Source organism: Rhinolophus hipposideros (genome assembly GCF_964194185.1).
Source record: "Rhinolophus hipposideros genome assembly, chromosome: 15".
Taxonomy (NCBI): Eukaryota; Metazoa; Chordata; class Mammalia; order Chiroptera; family Rhinolophidae; genus Rhinolophus; species Rhinolophus hipposideros.
In genome coordinates this window covers 56,209,049-56,227,102 of record NC_138061.1, presented here as the reverse complement: position 1 = coordinate 56,227,102, position 18,054 = coordinate 56,209,049, and the positions used below count along the sequence as shown (strand labels likewise).

General features: G+C 37.5%; 1 protein-coding gene across 2 annotated transcripts in view; it reads left to right on the top strand.

Annotated features, from left to right (window-relative positions):
• Window positions 1–820: 820 nt before the first annotated feature.
• The window catches only part of DYDC1 (DPY30 domain containing 1), a gene marked incomplete at its 5' end in the record, with an annotated part of 39,153 nt that continues 21,919 nt past the window's right edge, over window positions 821–18,054 (top strand). For both annotated transcript variants that reach the window (XM_081074323.1, XM_081074324.1), the window contains 4 exons: window positions 821–967; window positions 1,421–1,522; window positions 13,867–13,947; window positions 17,447–17,551. In XM_081074323.1, coding sequence (XP_080930449.1) covers window positions 821–967; window positions 1,421–1,522; window positions 13,867–13,947; window positions 17,447–17,551 — 435 coding nt within the window. The remainder of the gene's footprint in view (window positions 968–1,420; window positions 1,523–13,866; window positions 13,948–17,446; window positions 17,552–18,054) is intronic.

The window sequence follows — 18,054 nt, the reverse complement described above, 5'->3', positions numbered from 1 at the left end:
TGAGATACAGTGGTTGATTCATGTCATTCTTTAAAAAAAAAAAGAAAAAGTCTGGTGTAAGGTTATTCCTGTCCATCTTCATAACTAACAGGCTGCCACATTACTGAGAGAGTGAAGAAATTCATTCACTTGCCATGATGGAAAGCCAGCTGTATCAGCCTTGTGATTAAAATACTCCTTGAGGAGCTAGAGGAGCTTGTCTTCTAGTGGGAGGACAGACGTGTGCATACACAAATAATCCTCAGCTAGGGTGACAAGTGCTGTGTGAGCGGCTTGGGGAAGGAGGGACTTGTTTGCATAGCCTGGGAAAGCTCAGGGAATGGGAGGTGATTGACATCTTGAAGGTGAGATACTTTCCAAGCTGAGAGATAGTGAGGCATCACTGTGTACACACGTCATGGAGATGGAAACATGCAGGATGTGGTCAGCAGAAGGGCAGGATGGTTCAGTATAGTTAGAGCCCACGGTATGTTGATAGCCATTTTTCAGGTGTGTTATGAGGATTAAGTGAGACGCCTTGCTTGGCATATAGTCCTCTCACAATCAATAATGATGGTATTCCTTTTCTGACTCTTGGGCTTGAGGCCCCTTCAGGATTTTGAAATTATATTATTTGTAATGACTTCTGTGGAGCCTTTTTGGAAACCATTGGAAATTTCCCGGGGCCAGCTTGCTTGTGCCATCCCTGATGGGAGCCCATGACTGGTGACAGGATGTAATGACCTAGTAGCCTCTCTGGACTCTACTTTTATGGTGCCTTAATTGAAAATTTCCTGCATTAATACAAAAACATTTATCTTTTAGAACTTAGGAGTTAGAAATGGAGTCAGCATATCTTCAAAAGCACCTTGGGGCTTGTCTAACTCAAGGTCTTGCAGAAGTAGCAAGAATTCGCCCAGTGGATCCAATAGAATATTTAGCATTGTGGCTTTACAAGTATAAGGAAAATGTGACCATGGAGAAACTGGTAAGTATGAATCTTCTTTTAGGAAATTAGAGTAAAATAATTGGTCCAATTTGTCTGCTTTAAAAAAAAATTCAATGTTATTTCTTTCTGTTATAAAAATAGTATGTTTGTTACACAAAAACGTGGACAACATGGTAAAGTAAAAAGAAGAAAATTCCCGAAGAAGACCTCTATTTAGATTTTTAGGTATTTCCTTTAGTCTTTTTTCTACAGATTTCTCTGTAGATTTTAAAAAACATAATTATGATCATACTCAATGAATAATTTTAGTTCTGTGCTCTTTATTCAAATAAAGCACATATTTCCCCAAATTATTATACAGTTTTCAAAGGGCTAGGCTATAATTTGCTTAACCTTTTCCCTACTCTTGATGATTAAGATGCTTTCAAGATTGTTTTCACAAATGGTTTTATCTCTAATGAGTCATGTGATATTGTTTTTAAACAATACTAGAGAGAAAAAGAAATGGTGGACTTGGAGCGTGAAAGAGAACTTGCTCTGAGGGAGCAGGAAATAATGGAGAGACTTAAAGCCGAGGAGCTCATGTTTCAGCAGGTGAGACAAGTAAGAGCGTGCAGAGGAGACTGGAATTAGCAGTATTAACCTCGGTGTGGTACAACCCAAATGTTGAAAAACTCCCCATCTCTGGTTACTTAGGTATGGTTTCCTTATATTTTCATCTTTATGTATGTGTCTTCTCTGCTGTAGAAGCAGCAACAGTGAGGTAGGAGGAAAACCCAGAGTGTGCTCTCATGGAAGCCAGGGGGAGAGGGTGTCTGGGTGAGACCTCAGAGATCAACCATATGTGTTGCTGGTTGAGTGAGAGCAGGACTTCAAAGTGCTCATTCAAGGCCATCGGTGACTTTGGTGGGAGCAGTATGGGTGGGGTGAGGTAGAGCCGGGGAGATGGTGAGTTTAGGTGATGCTTTCTAGGAGATTTTCAGGGAGGGAGTTTTTTTTGTTGTTGTTGTTTTTGGGTTTTAATTTTTATTGGGGAATATTGGGGAGCAGTGTGTTTTTTCAGGACCCATCAGTCGCATGGCGCAGCTCAGCTCCAAATCCAGTCACTGTTTTCAATCTTTAGTTGCAGGGGGCGCAGCCCACCATCCCATGCGGGAATTGTTGTTGAGAGCTGGCACTCTAACCAATTGAGCCATCTGGCTGCCCCTCCGAAAGCTCAGTGGCAGCTCGTTGTCTTCAATCTAGTTGTAGAGGGCACAGCTCGCTGGTGCATGTGGGAATCGAACCGGCAACTCTGTTGTTAAGAGCTCGCGCTCTAACCAACTGAGCCATCCAGCTGCCTCAGGAGTTTTTTGTTTTGTTTTGTTTTGTTTTGTTGTTTAAGGAGGGGAGGGGAAGTGGTTGATGTTAAGAAATAGAGGGGATGATTTCTAGAGTCAGCTAGGGCACATCTTTGATTCAAGGAAAGAGGAGAGGATGGCACAGGTACATGTGGGTGTAGAGGTTTTCGTGGCACAAAGTTGAAAGTGGTTCTTGTGTGACTGTTTCTTCTTTATGAATGAAGTAGGGACCACAATCATCTTCCAAGAATGAGGTGAGGTAGGAGGTGTGTGGAGAGTGGTGAAGGTTTGAAATGGTAGTTTTGGAGAATGGTAGAGAGTTGACCAGGGAAACAGCATTACTTGGTTGGTAACATTGAGTATCCAGATGTAGTTGGAGACCAAGCATTTACAATGTTGCCATCTGATTTGGTTTTGTGATTACGTGATTTTTCTGTACTTAGACCTAGGTATCTGAGTAAAGAAGTGTCAGAGGCAGACCCTTTGACTGAAGTAGGTTTTGGGTAGCAGGATTGGGGAGCTGAAGATGTTGGTAAGAGTTGGGGGATGGGTCATGGAGGATAAACTTGATAGGGGAAAGTTCCAGAGGGCTTCTGGACTAATTTAATTCATGGAGAGTTTCTGAATTAAGTTAAGTCACCCCTGTAGTTCTACCATGTAGAACTTAACTCTAGCGTCTTGACTCAAGTCTACACATTTAAAAAAGGGAAAGAAGTCAATTATTTGGGTGTGGGATAAAAAGTTAAATATAGACATGGCAAATAAATTCTCTACCTGTCTCTATCCATCCTTGATACTGGGGTAGAACATTTAGATGGATATTACTGTTGAAAACTTTATTGCTTCTGAATCTTCATTTTTCAGTTATTTGGCTTATTCTTAAGGGGAAGTTGCAAAGTGTTGAGGTGGGTGTGAAACAGTCACCCAGCAAGTGTCTGCTGCAAGAGCCCCAACTTTGAGTGAGGATCTGCCCTTCCTCTTACAGCTCCTATGGCTCGTGTCTATCCCTGTCTGTCAGAGTCAACGGAACTTCTCAGTAGTTCACCTTCCCCAAGACAATTATACCACAAATGTGGAGATACTTAACTTTCTTGGACTCATCTACTTGACCTTACTTAGATAAAATTTGGCAATATTAGAAACAAAACATTTATCTAGCTGTATCGTCCTAGCCAGTGAAGCAATCCACTATGCATCGAACTCTATTGAGAGTGGAAGATGTAATGATATTCTGCAACAGACTTTATGACCAGTTAAAGAAGTGGATTGGTGGGCAGAAATAGAGGAGAGAAGGAGAAGGAATATATGGAGAGATGGACCAACCGATAGGAGCGTAAGAGAGAATGAGGCTGAGATTAGAGAAGCCTCTCCGTGGAGAGGCTTCACGGAGAGGCCTCTCTGTGACCCCTGAGTCAAGAGAGCTGGGGGTTCAGGACTCTGGTCACTGCAAAGGCAGGTAGTCTCGTACAAATGACTTGAAACTCCTTCAAATCTTAGGCAGTCTCCAGCAAGCCCAGGGCCTTGTGAACAGGGTAGTACTTTTAGATTTATTGCTATTTTCTACTGAAGAGCTTATGGAAATAGAAGCTTTTTTGTTTGCTTATTGATTTGAATATCTTTCTAATGATTTTATTTCCTTTAAGTGAAGAAAGGAATTGGGTTTTGAAAATTTCCCAAAAATGTTAAGAAACATTGTTGACCAATGTGGTTGGTATTTAACAACTGCACTTTGCATTATTGTTGAGAGTAGTTATTTCACTTCCTCTACCATTGTCTGAAAATTGATTGAATGATATGTTCCTACATTTCATCTACCTACCTGATCAGTTTTATCTTAGTGGGGATAATATAGAAATATGAAGGAATTACCTTTAACAGCCCTTTTTGAATCAATATTAATCACTATTATCTCTTTATTTGTAAAAATGTGTTATTTTTTATTTTTATTTTTTTAACTTTTTTTAAAAAAGATTTTATTGGGGAAGGGGAACAGGACTTTATTGGGGAACAGTGAGTATTTCCAGGACTTTTTTGGGGAACAATGTGTTTTTTCCCAGGACCCATCAGTTCCAAGTCAAGTTGTTGTCCTTTCAATCTTATTTGCAGAGGGCGCAGCTCAGCTCCAAGTCCAGTTGCCGTTTTCAATCTAGTTGCGGGGGGCGCAGCCCACCATCCCATGCAGGAATTGAGCAGGCAATCTTGTTGTTGAGAGCTCGCGCTCTAACCAACTGAGCCATCCAGCTGCCTGGGAGCTCAGTGGCAGCTTGTTGTCTTCACTGTAGTTGTGGAAGGCGCAGTTCACTGGCCCATGTGGGAATCGAACCATCAACCCTGTTACTCAGAGCTTGCGCTCTAACCAAATGAGCTATCAAGCTGCCCCAAAATGTGCTATGTTTAAAAATGTGGGCCAGCTCGATAGCTCAGGTGGTTGGAGCTCAGTGCTCCTAACTCTGCAGGCTGCCTGTTCGATTCCCACATGGGCCAGTGGGCTCTCAACCACAAGGTTGCCGGTTCAACTCCTTGAGTCCCGCAACGAATGGTGGGCAGCGCCCCATGCAACTAAGATTGAACACGGCACCGTGAACTGAGCTGCCGCTGAGCTCCTGGATGGCTCAGTTGGTTGGAGAGCGTCCTCTCAACCTCAAGGTTGCCAGTTCGACCTCCAGCAAGGGATGGTGGGCTGCGCCCCCTGCAAGTAGCAACTGCAACTGGACCTGGAGCTGAGCTGCGCTCTCCACAACTAAGACTGAAAGGACAACAACTTCACTTGGAAAAAAGGCCTGGAAGTAAACACTGTTCCCCAATAAAGTCCTGTTCCCTTTCCCCAATAAAATCTTTAAAAAAATAAATAAATAAAATTAAAAATGTATTTTAAAAATGTAGTTTTAAAATGCTCTTAATGGGATGAGTCTATTAGCTTGTTTATGGTGTGGCACTGGATTGATGGTAAGAAATTACTTTCTAGCTTGGGGGTTGGCAAACTTTCTGCAAAGTTAGATAGTATAGAGGCAAAATGGATATTATATAGGTATTACTGCAGATATAGCATGTAGATGTAGCAAGAGAGAAAACAAATTTCCACAAATGTTTTGTTGGTGAAATAAATAATAAGAATTGAATAATTTGATTTATTTTTTGTAATACAGGCTCACTTACTGAGAAGAATTAAATTCTTTTTTTTAAAGATAAGTTTTCACTTAGTTGGAGTTCAAAGTTAATGTTCCCTACCATCAACATTGATTGAAAATGTTTGTCTGTTAATGCTGATCTGAAATGAGATTTTATGTTTCATCTTTGAAAATATCTTTCACATATAGGTGCTGAGTCCTTGTGCACATAAGTTTGGGCATATTCGTCTCTTGGAAGGCATTTGTAGAATTCTGTGAGCTTTTTCTCTTGATATTTGCCTTGTAGCATCTCAGTACGTTGTAGATGAATCAATTCCAATTGAAGGTTTATACAAGTTTCTCAATTACATAGTTAAGTGGATTTTGAAATACAGAAATTTCCTTTGCACTTACATTGAGGTCTAAAACACTCTGGAACTATAAGCTTGAAGACAGGTCTGCTACAAATTTGTATGGGAAAGGAGATCTAGTTTCTTGTTTGAGTTTTTGATAGCACTGCAAGCATATAAAGCAGCTTGATTTTGTGATTCAAAGAACATTAATTGTTGTTGAAATGATTGTCCCGCAGTTTAAGTTTTACATATACCTGCTGTTTTGCCTTATAATTTTAGGTTAAATTGATTTAAAAAAGCATTATTAAGTCTGCAACAAAAGCTAATTTCCAAAGCCATTTGATGTTTGATGGTAGTGGTTGAGAATAATTCTTCTCATTAAGAAAAATTTGTCTTGGCCCTGAGCTCAAAAATTCACAATAAAACATTACCACTGTTAAGCCACAAAACTGCTGTGGTTAACACAAGTCAGGATTTATTCTGCTTCTATTTTTGAACAAAATTGACAGAATGATGGTTAACTTCATAAGAGTGAATAAAGGACAATACTGATTCAATAATACATGATCGATTCAAGTATTTTCTACAGAGTAACTGCTGTCAAATAATACAGTGAATAGGCTTTAACCACTGTATTTTCACAAGCTTTGTAAATTTGTCCCACTAAGCCTTTTTCTGTTCCACGCATATTTTTATCACCATTAGTTGTAACACATCTTAGCAGATTTCACTTCTGGTTGTACTGAATTAGTGTTTCTCAACTTCTTTGAAAATATTTTTGCCTGTAGTTGTCCCATGAAGACTATTCATAGAGGCTGATTTTTCAGCCACTTCAAACTCAGCATCGACTCCTTGAATAAACAATAACTGAGCAGTGTTGGGAATATTTTTCTACTCATCAAGAGACAAGGAAACCACTCAGAATCGTTTGCCTGGTATTTAATTGACTATTGATGTTGCTCCCAGTGTCATCAATTCGTGGAGCAACTGTTCTTCCCCAAAGGCTGATAATCTTAAATAAGCTTATTTTTTCCTGGACACTGAAATTAAACAGGTTTTAATTAAATCACCATTGGAAAATGTGTTTCTTTGCTTGAATAACAAATGAGCCACTTGGAAACTTAACTTTTGTTGCAGTCTCATTTTCATTTTTAATTTTGTGAAGCAATTCTGCTGTGATGAAATAATTCTGTTTTACTTTTTTTTTTTAAATATCTCTGACCATTGCTTTCATGTGAGTTGAGAATATTGTGATGAGTTTTTAGTCTGGTAATATTGATATTTATTGTATTCTTTTAGTACAGTGTCACTGCTGAATAAACACCATACTTTGCAATTTAATTTGATAATTAAATAATCCATTCTCCATGGTGTCTTAAAAGGCCACCTTCAAAATCCACTTCTTGTTTTAACATGTTAGGTATGCACTGATTTAAAAAAATGGGAGTGACGTCATAGGAATGGGGGCAGCGGGGCGCACTTTCTGAGTTCTCCTCCGGATCTTATTACGAACAGGACATATAACCCATCAAACAACTCTTTGCTCATCACACAAAACAGCTAAGAGACTCCTAGGAGACTCGTGGAAGGATTACTTGAAGGGCCCAGCCTAAGAGGCACAAGATTCAACATATCCAGAGGCCAACTCTAGGCCAAACCAGAGTACTACAGTGTTTGACCTACAAGTCACACACCCAGAGGGAATTCTCTGCAGGCACAAGAGCCAATAGAGGCCAAACCACATTTAAGTGGTCGATCCTTACGCAGCAGAACACCCTGCAGTGGGCAGAGCCAAGTCTCACAACTAGTCAGCCTAGGAGTTAACCACACCTATTCACAAGCAAAAAGCAATTAAAGATCTTCTTTAACAGGACAATATACACAACACAAGAGTCACCTTTGGAGCACACGCAGAGGAGAAGAACGAAGTAGTGCAAGTCAAATATAAAGGACACATACTACATAAGATAACCCAGCAAGAACTAAGAACTCTAGAGGATCTACCTAATACATCAAAGCAAACACAGAGAGTCAGCTAGAATGGGGAAACAAAGAAACATGTCCCAAATAAAAGAACAGAAGAAACCTCCACAACTGGAACCAAATGAAGCAGAAGTAACCAACCTATCAGAGACTGAGTTCAGAACACTGGTGATAAGAATGTTTAAGGAGCTTAGAGAAGACATAAAGAAGGATGTAGAAATCATAATGAAGAACCAGTTAGAACTAAAGAACACAATTACCGAAATTAAGAACTCACTTGAAGGAATTACCAGCAGGTTAGATGAAGCAGAGGATCGAATCAGCGATTTAGAAGACAAGTTAGCAGAGATCACCCAAACAGAACAACAGAAAGAAAAAAGAATGAAAAACAATGAAGATGGTTTAAGAAACCTCTGGGATAACATCAAGCGCAACAACATGAGCATCATAGGAATACCAGAAGGTGAAGGGAGGAAGGAAGGGATTGAGAACATTCTTGAAGTAATAATGTCCGAAAACTTCCCTAATCTGATGAAGGAAACCAACATACAAGCCCAGGAAGTGCAGAGAGTTCCAACCAGGATAAACCCAAACAGGTCCACTCCAAGACACATTATAGTTAAAATGGCAAAGCTTAAAGACAAAGAGAGAATCCTAAAAGCAGCAAGAGAAAGATAGAGGGTTACATACAAGGGAACTCCCATAAGACTATCAAATGACTTTTCTACAGAAAGATTAAAGGCCAGGAGGGAGTGGCAGGAGATACTCAAAGTGATGGAACACAAAGGCCTACAACCTAGATTGCTTTATCCAGCAAGGCTATCATTTAAAGTTGATGGAGAGATAAAGAGCTTCCCAGAAAAGAATAAGCTAAAGGAATTTGTTACCACCAAGCCAGCATTGCAAGAAATAGTAAAAGGACTTCTGTAAATAGAAGAAAGATGAAAACAATCTAACTACAGATTTAAAAATGGCAATAACTATGTACCTATCAATAATCACTTTAAATGTAAACGGATTAAATGCTCCAATCAAGAGACATAGGGTGGCTGAGTGGATATGAAAGCAAGACCCTTGTATATGCTGTATACAAGAGACTCACCTCAGATCAAAAGACACACACAGGCTGAAAGTGAAGGGTTGAAGTAAGATATTTCATGCAAATGGAAATGAGAAAAAAGCTGGAGTTGCAATACTTATATCTGACAAAATAGACTTTAAAATGAAGAACATATTAAAAGATAAAGATGGGCATTATATAATAATAAAGGGATCGATCCGACCAGAGGACATAACCCTAGTAAACATCTATGTACCCAACATAGGAGCACCTAAATATATAAAACAGGTACTGACTGACATAAAGACAGAGATCAACAGTAACACTATCATAGTAGGGGACTTCAACACAACTCTGACAACAAGGGACAGGTCATCCAGACAGAAAATCAATATGGAAACAACAGCCTTAAATGATACATTGGACCACTTGGATTTAATTGATATTTTCAGAACATTTCACCCCAATGCTGCAAAATATACATTTTTCTCAAGTGCACATGGAACATTTTCCAAGATATGTTAGGCCACAAAACAAGTCTTGATAAATTTAAGAAAATTGAAATCATACAAATTGTCTTCTCTGATCACAGTGCTATGAAATTAGAAATGAACTACAGAAAAAAATCTGGAAGACACACCAATTCATGGAGGCTGAATAACTTATTACTAAATAATGAAAGGGTTAAGCAGGAGATCAAGGAAGAAATCAAAAGATATCTTGAGACAAATGAAAATGAAAACACGACAACCCAAAATCTATGGGATGCCACGAAAGCAGTCCTAAGAGGGAAATTCATAGCATTGCAGGCCTACCTAAAGAAACAAGAAACATCACTAATCAACAGTTTATCTTCACACTTAAGGGATCTGGAAAAAGAACAGCAAAATAAGCCCAAAGGGAGCACAAGGAAGGAGGTAATAAAGATCAGAGCAGAAATAAATGAAATAGAAACCAGAAAAACAATACAAAAGATCGATGAATCCACAAGTTGGTTCTTAGAGAAGATAAACAAAATTGACAAACCTTTAGCCAGACTCATTAAAAAAAAGAGAGGACCCAAATTAATAAAATCAGAAATGAAAGAGGAGAAGTGACAACAGACACCGCAGAAATACAAAAAATTTTAAGAAATTACTATGAGCAAATATATGCCAACAAATTTGACAATCTGGAAGAAATGGACAATTTTCTAGAGGCGTACAACCTTCCAAGGCTAACTCAAGAAGAATAGAGAACCTGTATAGACTGATTACCATCAGGGAAATTGAATCAGTAATCAACAATCTCCCAACAAACAAAAGCCCTCGACCAGATGGCTCTACAGGTGGATTTTACAAAATGTTCAAAAAAGAATTATCACCTATTCTCCTCAAGCTCTTCCAAAAAATCCAGAAGGAGGGAAGACTCCCAAACACTTTTTATGAAGCCACTATCACCCTGATCCCAAAATCAGACAAAGACACCACAAAAAAAAGAAAACTACAGGCTGATATCTCTAATGAACATGGATGCAAAAATCCTCAACAAAATATTAGCGAACAGAATTCAGCAATACATTAAAAAGATCATACACCATGATCAAGTGGGATTCATCCCTGGTATGCAGGGGTGGTTCAACATCTGTAAATCAATTAATGTGATACACCACATTAACAAAATGAAAAATAAAAATCACATGATCATATCAATAGATGCAGAAAAAGCATTTGATAAAATCCAGCAGCCATTTATGATAAAAACCCTTAAGAAAGTGGGAATAGAGGGATCATATCTCAACATAATAAAGGCCATATATGAGAAACCCACAGCTAACATTGTACTCAATGGGGAAAAGCTAAAACCATTCCCCCTAAGATCAGGAACAAGGCAAGGTTGCCCACTGTCTCCACTTCTATTCAACATAGTGCTGGAAGTTCTAGCCACAGCAATCAGACAAGAAAAAGAAATAAAAGGCATCCAAATTGGTAAGGAGGAAGTAAAATTATCATTGTATGCAGATGATATGATACTATATAGAGAGAACCCTAAAGACTCCACCAAGAAACTATTAGAGATGATAGATGAATTTAGTAAAGTAGCAGGATACAAAATTAATATTCAGAAATCAGTTGCATTTGTAGATACCAATAATAAAACATCAGAAGGAGAAATTTAAAAAAAAATCCCATTTGCAATTGCTCCAAAGACTATAAAATACCTGAGAATAAATGTAGCCAAAGAAGTAAAAGATCTGTACTCAGAAAATTATAAGACACTGAAGAAAGAAATGAAAGAAGATATAAATAGATGGAAACACATATCATGTTCATAGATAGGAAGAATTAATATAGTTAAAATGTCCATACTGCCTAAGGCAATATACATATTCAACGCAATTCCTATCAAACTACCAATGACGTTTTTCACAGAAATAGAACGTATAATCCTAAAATTTATATGGGACCATAAAAGACCCCGGATAGCCTCAGCAATCTTGAGAAATAAGAACAAAGTGGGAGGTATAACGATACCTGACTTCAAATTATACTACAAGTCTACAGTAATCAAAACATTTGCATGGTACTGGCATAAAAACAGACACATAGATCAATGGAACAGAATAGAGAGTCCAGAAATAAATCTATGACTATATGGCCATTTAATCTAGAACAATGGAAGTACGTGTACAATAGGGTAAAGACAGTCTATTCAATAAATGGTGCTGGGAAACCTGGACAGACATATGCAAAAAAATGAAGCTGGACCACCTCCTTACACCATATACAAAAATAAATTCAAAATGGCTTAAAGACTTAAATGTAAGATCTGAAACCATAAAATACCTAAAGTATAGGAAGAAACTTCACAGACATTACCCGGAATAGGATTTTTACTGATATATCCCCTGGCACGAGGAAAGTAAGAGAAAAAATAAACACGTGGGATTACATCAAACTAAAAAGTTTTTTCACAGCAAAGGAAACCATCAATAAAACAAAAAGGGATCCTACTGAATGGGAAAAGATATTTGCCAATGATATATCTGATAAGGGGTTAATATCACAAATCTATAAAAAACTCACTCAACTCAACTCCAAAGAAACAAACAACCCAATTAAAAACTGGGCAGAGGACTTGAAGAGACATTTTTCTAAAAAGGACATACAGATGGCAAACAGACATATGAAGAAATGCTCAACCTCACTAATCATCAGAGAAATGCAAATAAAAACCACAATGAGATAACACCTTACCCCAGTCAAAATGGCTATCATCAATAAATCAACAAACAACAAGTGCTGACGCGGATGTGGAGAAAAGGGAACGCTTGTGCAGTGTTGGTGGGATTGCAGATTGGTGCAGCCACTATGGAAAACGGTATGGAGGTATCTCAAAAATCTGTAAATGGAACTACCTTATGATCTAGTAATTCCACTCCTAGGTATCTATCCGGAGAAATCCAAAACTCCAATTCAAAAATCTTTATGCACTCCTTTGTTTATTGCAGCACTATACACAATAGCCAAGACATGGAAACAACCGAAATGCCCATCGGTAGATGACTGGATTAAGAAACTGTGGTACATTTATACAATGGAGTATTACGCGGCCATACAGAAGAAAGAAATCTTACCATTTGCAATAACATGAATGGACCTAGAGGACATTATGTTAAGTGAAATAAGTCACAGAGAAAGACAAGTACCATATAATCTCACTTATATGCGGAATCTAAAGAAGAGAATAAATGAATGAACTAATCAGAAACAGTTTTGGAGACAAAGAGGAAAAACTGAGGGTTGTTAGATGGGCGGGGGGGGTGGGGATAAGGGGGAAGGTGAGGGGATTAGAAAACAGTCGGTAACCACAAGATAGCCACGGGGTGTTGAAAATTAATTTGGGGAACGTAATCAATAATGTTGTAAAGATTCTGTAGGGTATCCGATGGACACATGTCCCATTTGGGAGACCACCTCAGGGAAGATGTAGATGCCTGATCACTGCAATGTACACCTGAAGCTGAACAATAATGAATGCTAACTATATATATATATATATATATATATATATATATATATATATATATATATGTATACATATGTATGTATATACTTACAAGAGGCGGAGTACAGCTTTGGGAGTGGAGACAGTGGAAATGTGATGGCTCAGTGCGATGTCAGAGAGATAATGGATGGGGGGAGGGGGGGTCCACAGTGTGAGGGATATAAATGATAAACGTCTAAGTATTACTTTGTTTTGTGCACCTGAAACTAATTATATATATATATATATATATATATATATATATATATATATATATATAAACTTAAAAGTTAAAAAAAATGAAAAAAAGTGCCACAGTATAGTGATACTGGGGCGCTCCAAAACTGTTGTAACCGTGTGGTTGGTGGGGTGCTGAGCAGGGGTGCAAAGTGATGCGAGTGCTACCTATGGTCTCTGTCGCAACTACTCAAATGTGCCGTAGTGCAAAAGCCATCAAGCAATAAAACTTTCTTTATAGACACTAAAATTTGAATTTCACATAATTTTCATTATTATTATTCTTTCATGTTTTTCAACCCTTTAAAAATGTGAAAACTGTCCTTAGCTTGGAGGCTGTACAAAAACACGAGTTGGGTCAGATTTGGCCCACAGAATTTAGTTTGCTGACCCCTATGCTAGTGTGACATATTTGTTGAGTTGGGACCAAATATATTGTTGATTATCTATGGTTTCAGATAATATACTTAGGGTTTTCTCGTCCACTCTCTGTAACCAAGGTTTGGCCTGGTTTGACCCATCTATGCTTAAGAGAGATTGGATCTGAAAAAAAAATGACCATTTGTTGCTTCAAGAACAGAGAAAATGACTTGATTTTGTACAAATCGTGCTTTTCTACAACTGGCAATTAAGGAAGCTTCCTTTCTTAGTTTATACTTCAGGAAATATTGTAAAAGCTAAAGTATTAGGTGTCTGTGATCATTAATTTTTATAAGTTTCTGAAATTAAGGTGAGTGTAAAGTTAATTATCCTGGGACATTTCAGAGTGATAGAGTTAATTCCTTGCGATTGATCTGACTCTAACATGACTTATTTATTTCTGAATGTTTAGCAACAACTGGAGTTGGAAATGCAAGAAAAAGAGAGACAGAGACTAGAAGAATTACAGAGAGCTCAAGAACTTTTGGAAAAGGTAATTTGAAGTTTTATAAATGCCTGTTTTATTTGAAACTTAGACTCCTCAAGCTACTTTTTCTAGCTGTTGTATCATGGGATTCATAGTCTAAAGACCTGTCACATGTTAGCTGTGTGACTTAAACAAGTCTTAGAAACTTTTTTAGTCTCAGTTTACCTTTATAAAAATAGGGATAACAGTATAGTATTGTTAGCAATATCTCACTGGGTCGTTATAAGGATCAAATAAGGTCGTGTATGCGAAACTGGTTTGTGAACAGGAAAGTTCTCTGATGGTGATATTATCAACATTTTAGATATGTGGTAACTGTTCCTAATTCTGGTGGTTGATGTTGAGGGTTAAGTTCTTTGTAATGTTGGGGATATTCTGATCTCTGTGAGAGTCGTGCGTCTCTTTTCTTCATGTTAGATGTATTTTCAACAATAATTTACATTTAAAAATATGTTATTAATAGAGATTTTTCATGTCTTTCATTAAATAAACTATGCAGTGACTTAAATCAAACAGTCCGTCTCCATTGACTGTGTCTGTATAATGTCAAGCGTGAGTTTGGCCAATGTTTCCAGGTATCCAAAATGTGTCTGTCGTACTGACCAACTTCTGGATGTCTGAGTTATACTTTTTAACCGGATATTTCATATTCTTTGTTTATAGCCAGACCTGTTACGTAAATGTTACTCCTCTATTTATTCCATACTTAAAAGTAAACACACAAACAGGTTTTATAGAATACATTTATTAGTGGCTTAGATGAGAGTATCATTATTTAAAGCAATTTTTAAAACATTGGAAGAGTGAATTGAATAAAAAAGATGAGATTTTTGAAAAGGATAAATTCAAAGCTCTATACATAGTTTTAAAAAATACCGATGCTGTCTTAGTCTGAGTGTGGTGGGGCACATGGATACCCATACATACACAATACATACACAATGCATACATACACAATACAATACATACATACACAATACATGCATACACAATACATACACAATACATGCATACACAATACATACACAATACATGCATACACAATACATGCACAACACATGCATACACAATACATACACAATACATACACAAAACATACACAATACATGCATTCACAATACATACACAATACATACACCATACATACACAATATATACATACACAATACATATATGCACAATACATGCATACACAATAATACACAATACATACACCATACATACACAATACATACATACACAATACATACATACACAATACATGCATACACAATACATACACAATACATGCATACACAATACAAATCCATATAAAGACATACTCCCTTTCTCTTCAGTTAAGGTTCAGTGATCAAAAATGAAAGAAGAAAAACCAGAATGTATCCAGAAGACAGTGATTAAAATGATTAGAGAATTGGAGTACTTTTTATCAAGATGCCCTGATAGCTGTGTTTGAATGTTTGAAAGTCTATGATTTATAGGAGGGATTGGACTCTGTTTTATGGCTCCATGAAGGTTATATTCATGTTATTTGCTATCTGCCGGCATCATCAGACTGTGTGACCAGAGCCATAGTAACTACAATAATCCATATTCCTGCTGCCTATCACCCCTCACTTCTCTCCTGCAAAGTACCCCCGCCTTACCCAGTGCTCAGATATGAGTCCATGTATGTCCTCTTGCCCTGGCCTTCTTGTAGCTGCAGAGACACAACTTAAACTATCATTTGCTAAAGGAAATTTCTTGGAAGTATCCTGGTTTGAAGAAAGTGTTTTATAACTAAACTGTGAAGGGCTCTGGTACAATCGGGCCTTCCAGACCTTTAGGAGCAAGAGAATCAAATACTATCAGGGCTCTCACCTCTGCTATTCTCTGGCCCTTAGTTTCACTCTCTGTCACCATGGCCTGATTTGCTGTATATGGGTTAGGGACATGGTTCTTCATGGCTCCTGGGTCTTGTAATGTTGTGGTTCCTACCATCTGAGGGGAGTAGATTCCTTTTTTGGTTTCAGTTGAGTGAAGCATCTTGGGGAAGGATTCTGACTGGGTTAGTTCGTGTCAAGTATCTATCCGGTGGGTGAGGGAGAGGGACAATGAGAACAGGGACATATGGTGTCCTCATATGGCTACTATAGCCATATGGTGGTGGGCTAAGATGTTACAGGAGAATGGAATGGTCTTGAGAAAACAGTACCACATATGTCCCCTATAATTAGGGTGACTGTATATATGGTCACGAGATCACTCATCTTGGAACAGCCAAAATGAATCAGCTCAGAATCTGTGAGGTCACCCTGCTGCCTTAGGATGAAAAGGTAGAGGCTGTAGCAAGGTTTGGTTGGTTAGAAGGATGTTTTCACAGTCAGAACAAAGCCTCCCATGTTTTCAGAGTACTATAGAGGGCATTGCTCGGGTACCATGAGAAGATTCATGCATTGGCTAGTGACTTGGGCCAGATAAGTTCCTTCAGAAATATTTACGTCTTTCTTGCTTTCTATAAACTTCTTCTTAACTGCAAGTTCTCTTTAAAACCTCTCCTCTAAGCGTTTATTAAAAATTTTATTTTGTTACATCTTTCTTGCTATGTATAAACTTCTACTTAACTGCAAGTTCTCTTTAAAACCTCTCCTCTAAGCATTCATTAAAAATTTTATTTTGTCACTTTTTACATTTGCTAATAACTTGGCTTGAGGTTTGATGTTTAATAAGCCCCTTTCATTTTTTAAAAAGTTGTACTTAATTGTAAACAAAACATGGTTGTCTTCTGTTAGTATAGAGTATTAAATGAGACTGTGATCTGCAGTTCTGTATTATTTGGATTCAGATTATCACTCCTTCAAGAGTGATAACATTTTCACTGTTAAATTGATTATAGATAGCATTATGTAAAAATAAAAATGCTTGAAAATTAAACAAAATTAAGAGGCAAAGTATATTCAATGCATTTTTCTTTATTTTTATATATTGTAGATGGGAATGAATATGGAAAATACAGCTATGAGTGAAGATACTTCATATTTAGATGTGAGAAGAAAAAGTTATTCTACGTTATGTGAATAGAGCTTAATTTTGGAATGTAGAGCTTAATTTTGATACATTAGTAGCTAAATTTTTAATAAGGCGATTATCAAAATTGAAAGGCTAAATATATATTCTGGTAATAACAAGCCACAAACATGATGTGCTTTAAAAAGCAAAATCTCAAAGTGGATAAAAATTGGATATGCAGTTTGTGTTTGTATCTTTAAAACCAGAATATTGTGAGATATTGACCACTTGATTACTTACAATGATATATTTTAAATTTCTGAATGTATTTTTTTAGCAAGTTTTAGCATTTATTCCTAGAATTCTCTTGCCATTAACAGATATTGGTTCACTCCTTTAATTAACAATGTTGAATTTTGATGTTGTAATTCAGAAGTTTTTTTTATCAAAACTAAAAGAAAATTAATGTTGTAATTTTGAAGTCATTTAAAAGCGAAAATGATTTTTATAATTGTAGGCTACAGCAGCAGACTCAGGCAAGACACTCGCTGAAATCAGTGACCGATACGGGGCACCTAACCTGAGCAGAGTGGAAGAGGTTGACGAATCAATGCTGTCTGATGTAAGTGTCTTTGGAGAGTGTTTTGTGAAAACCAGGCTTTTTACTTCAGGAAAGCCTAGTGCATACAAGGCCAGGGTTGGCTGGCAAATGGGCCTTTTGCTTCATAGAAAGCAAACTGGTTCCCTTGGCCCTTTGCCCTTCTGTGAATGTGTCAGCTGGCCACACGGTGAGGGCTCCTCACAAATGTGTCAGCACTCATGGAAAAGGAGCTTGGGAGCTCATGCTGATGTAGCAGTGTGCCCTCTTGTGCAGAAGTTGATAGATATATTTTGGAGCTAGGCTTTGAAATTGTCAAAATATGTATTTACAATCATTTGGTGAAACACATAATCTTTCAATTTGGGGGGGGGCGCAACATTTTGGTTCTTAGTAGCAAACCCTCGAACCAAATAAGTGTCTTAATCAAAGTGCGTGCTTTTACAATATATACGTATATTTGTTTATTTAATAAACATACAGTGTTTTCTGCATGCCAGGCACTATGCCCGATGCTGTGGTGCATA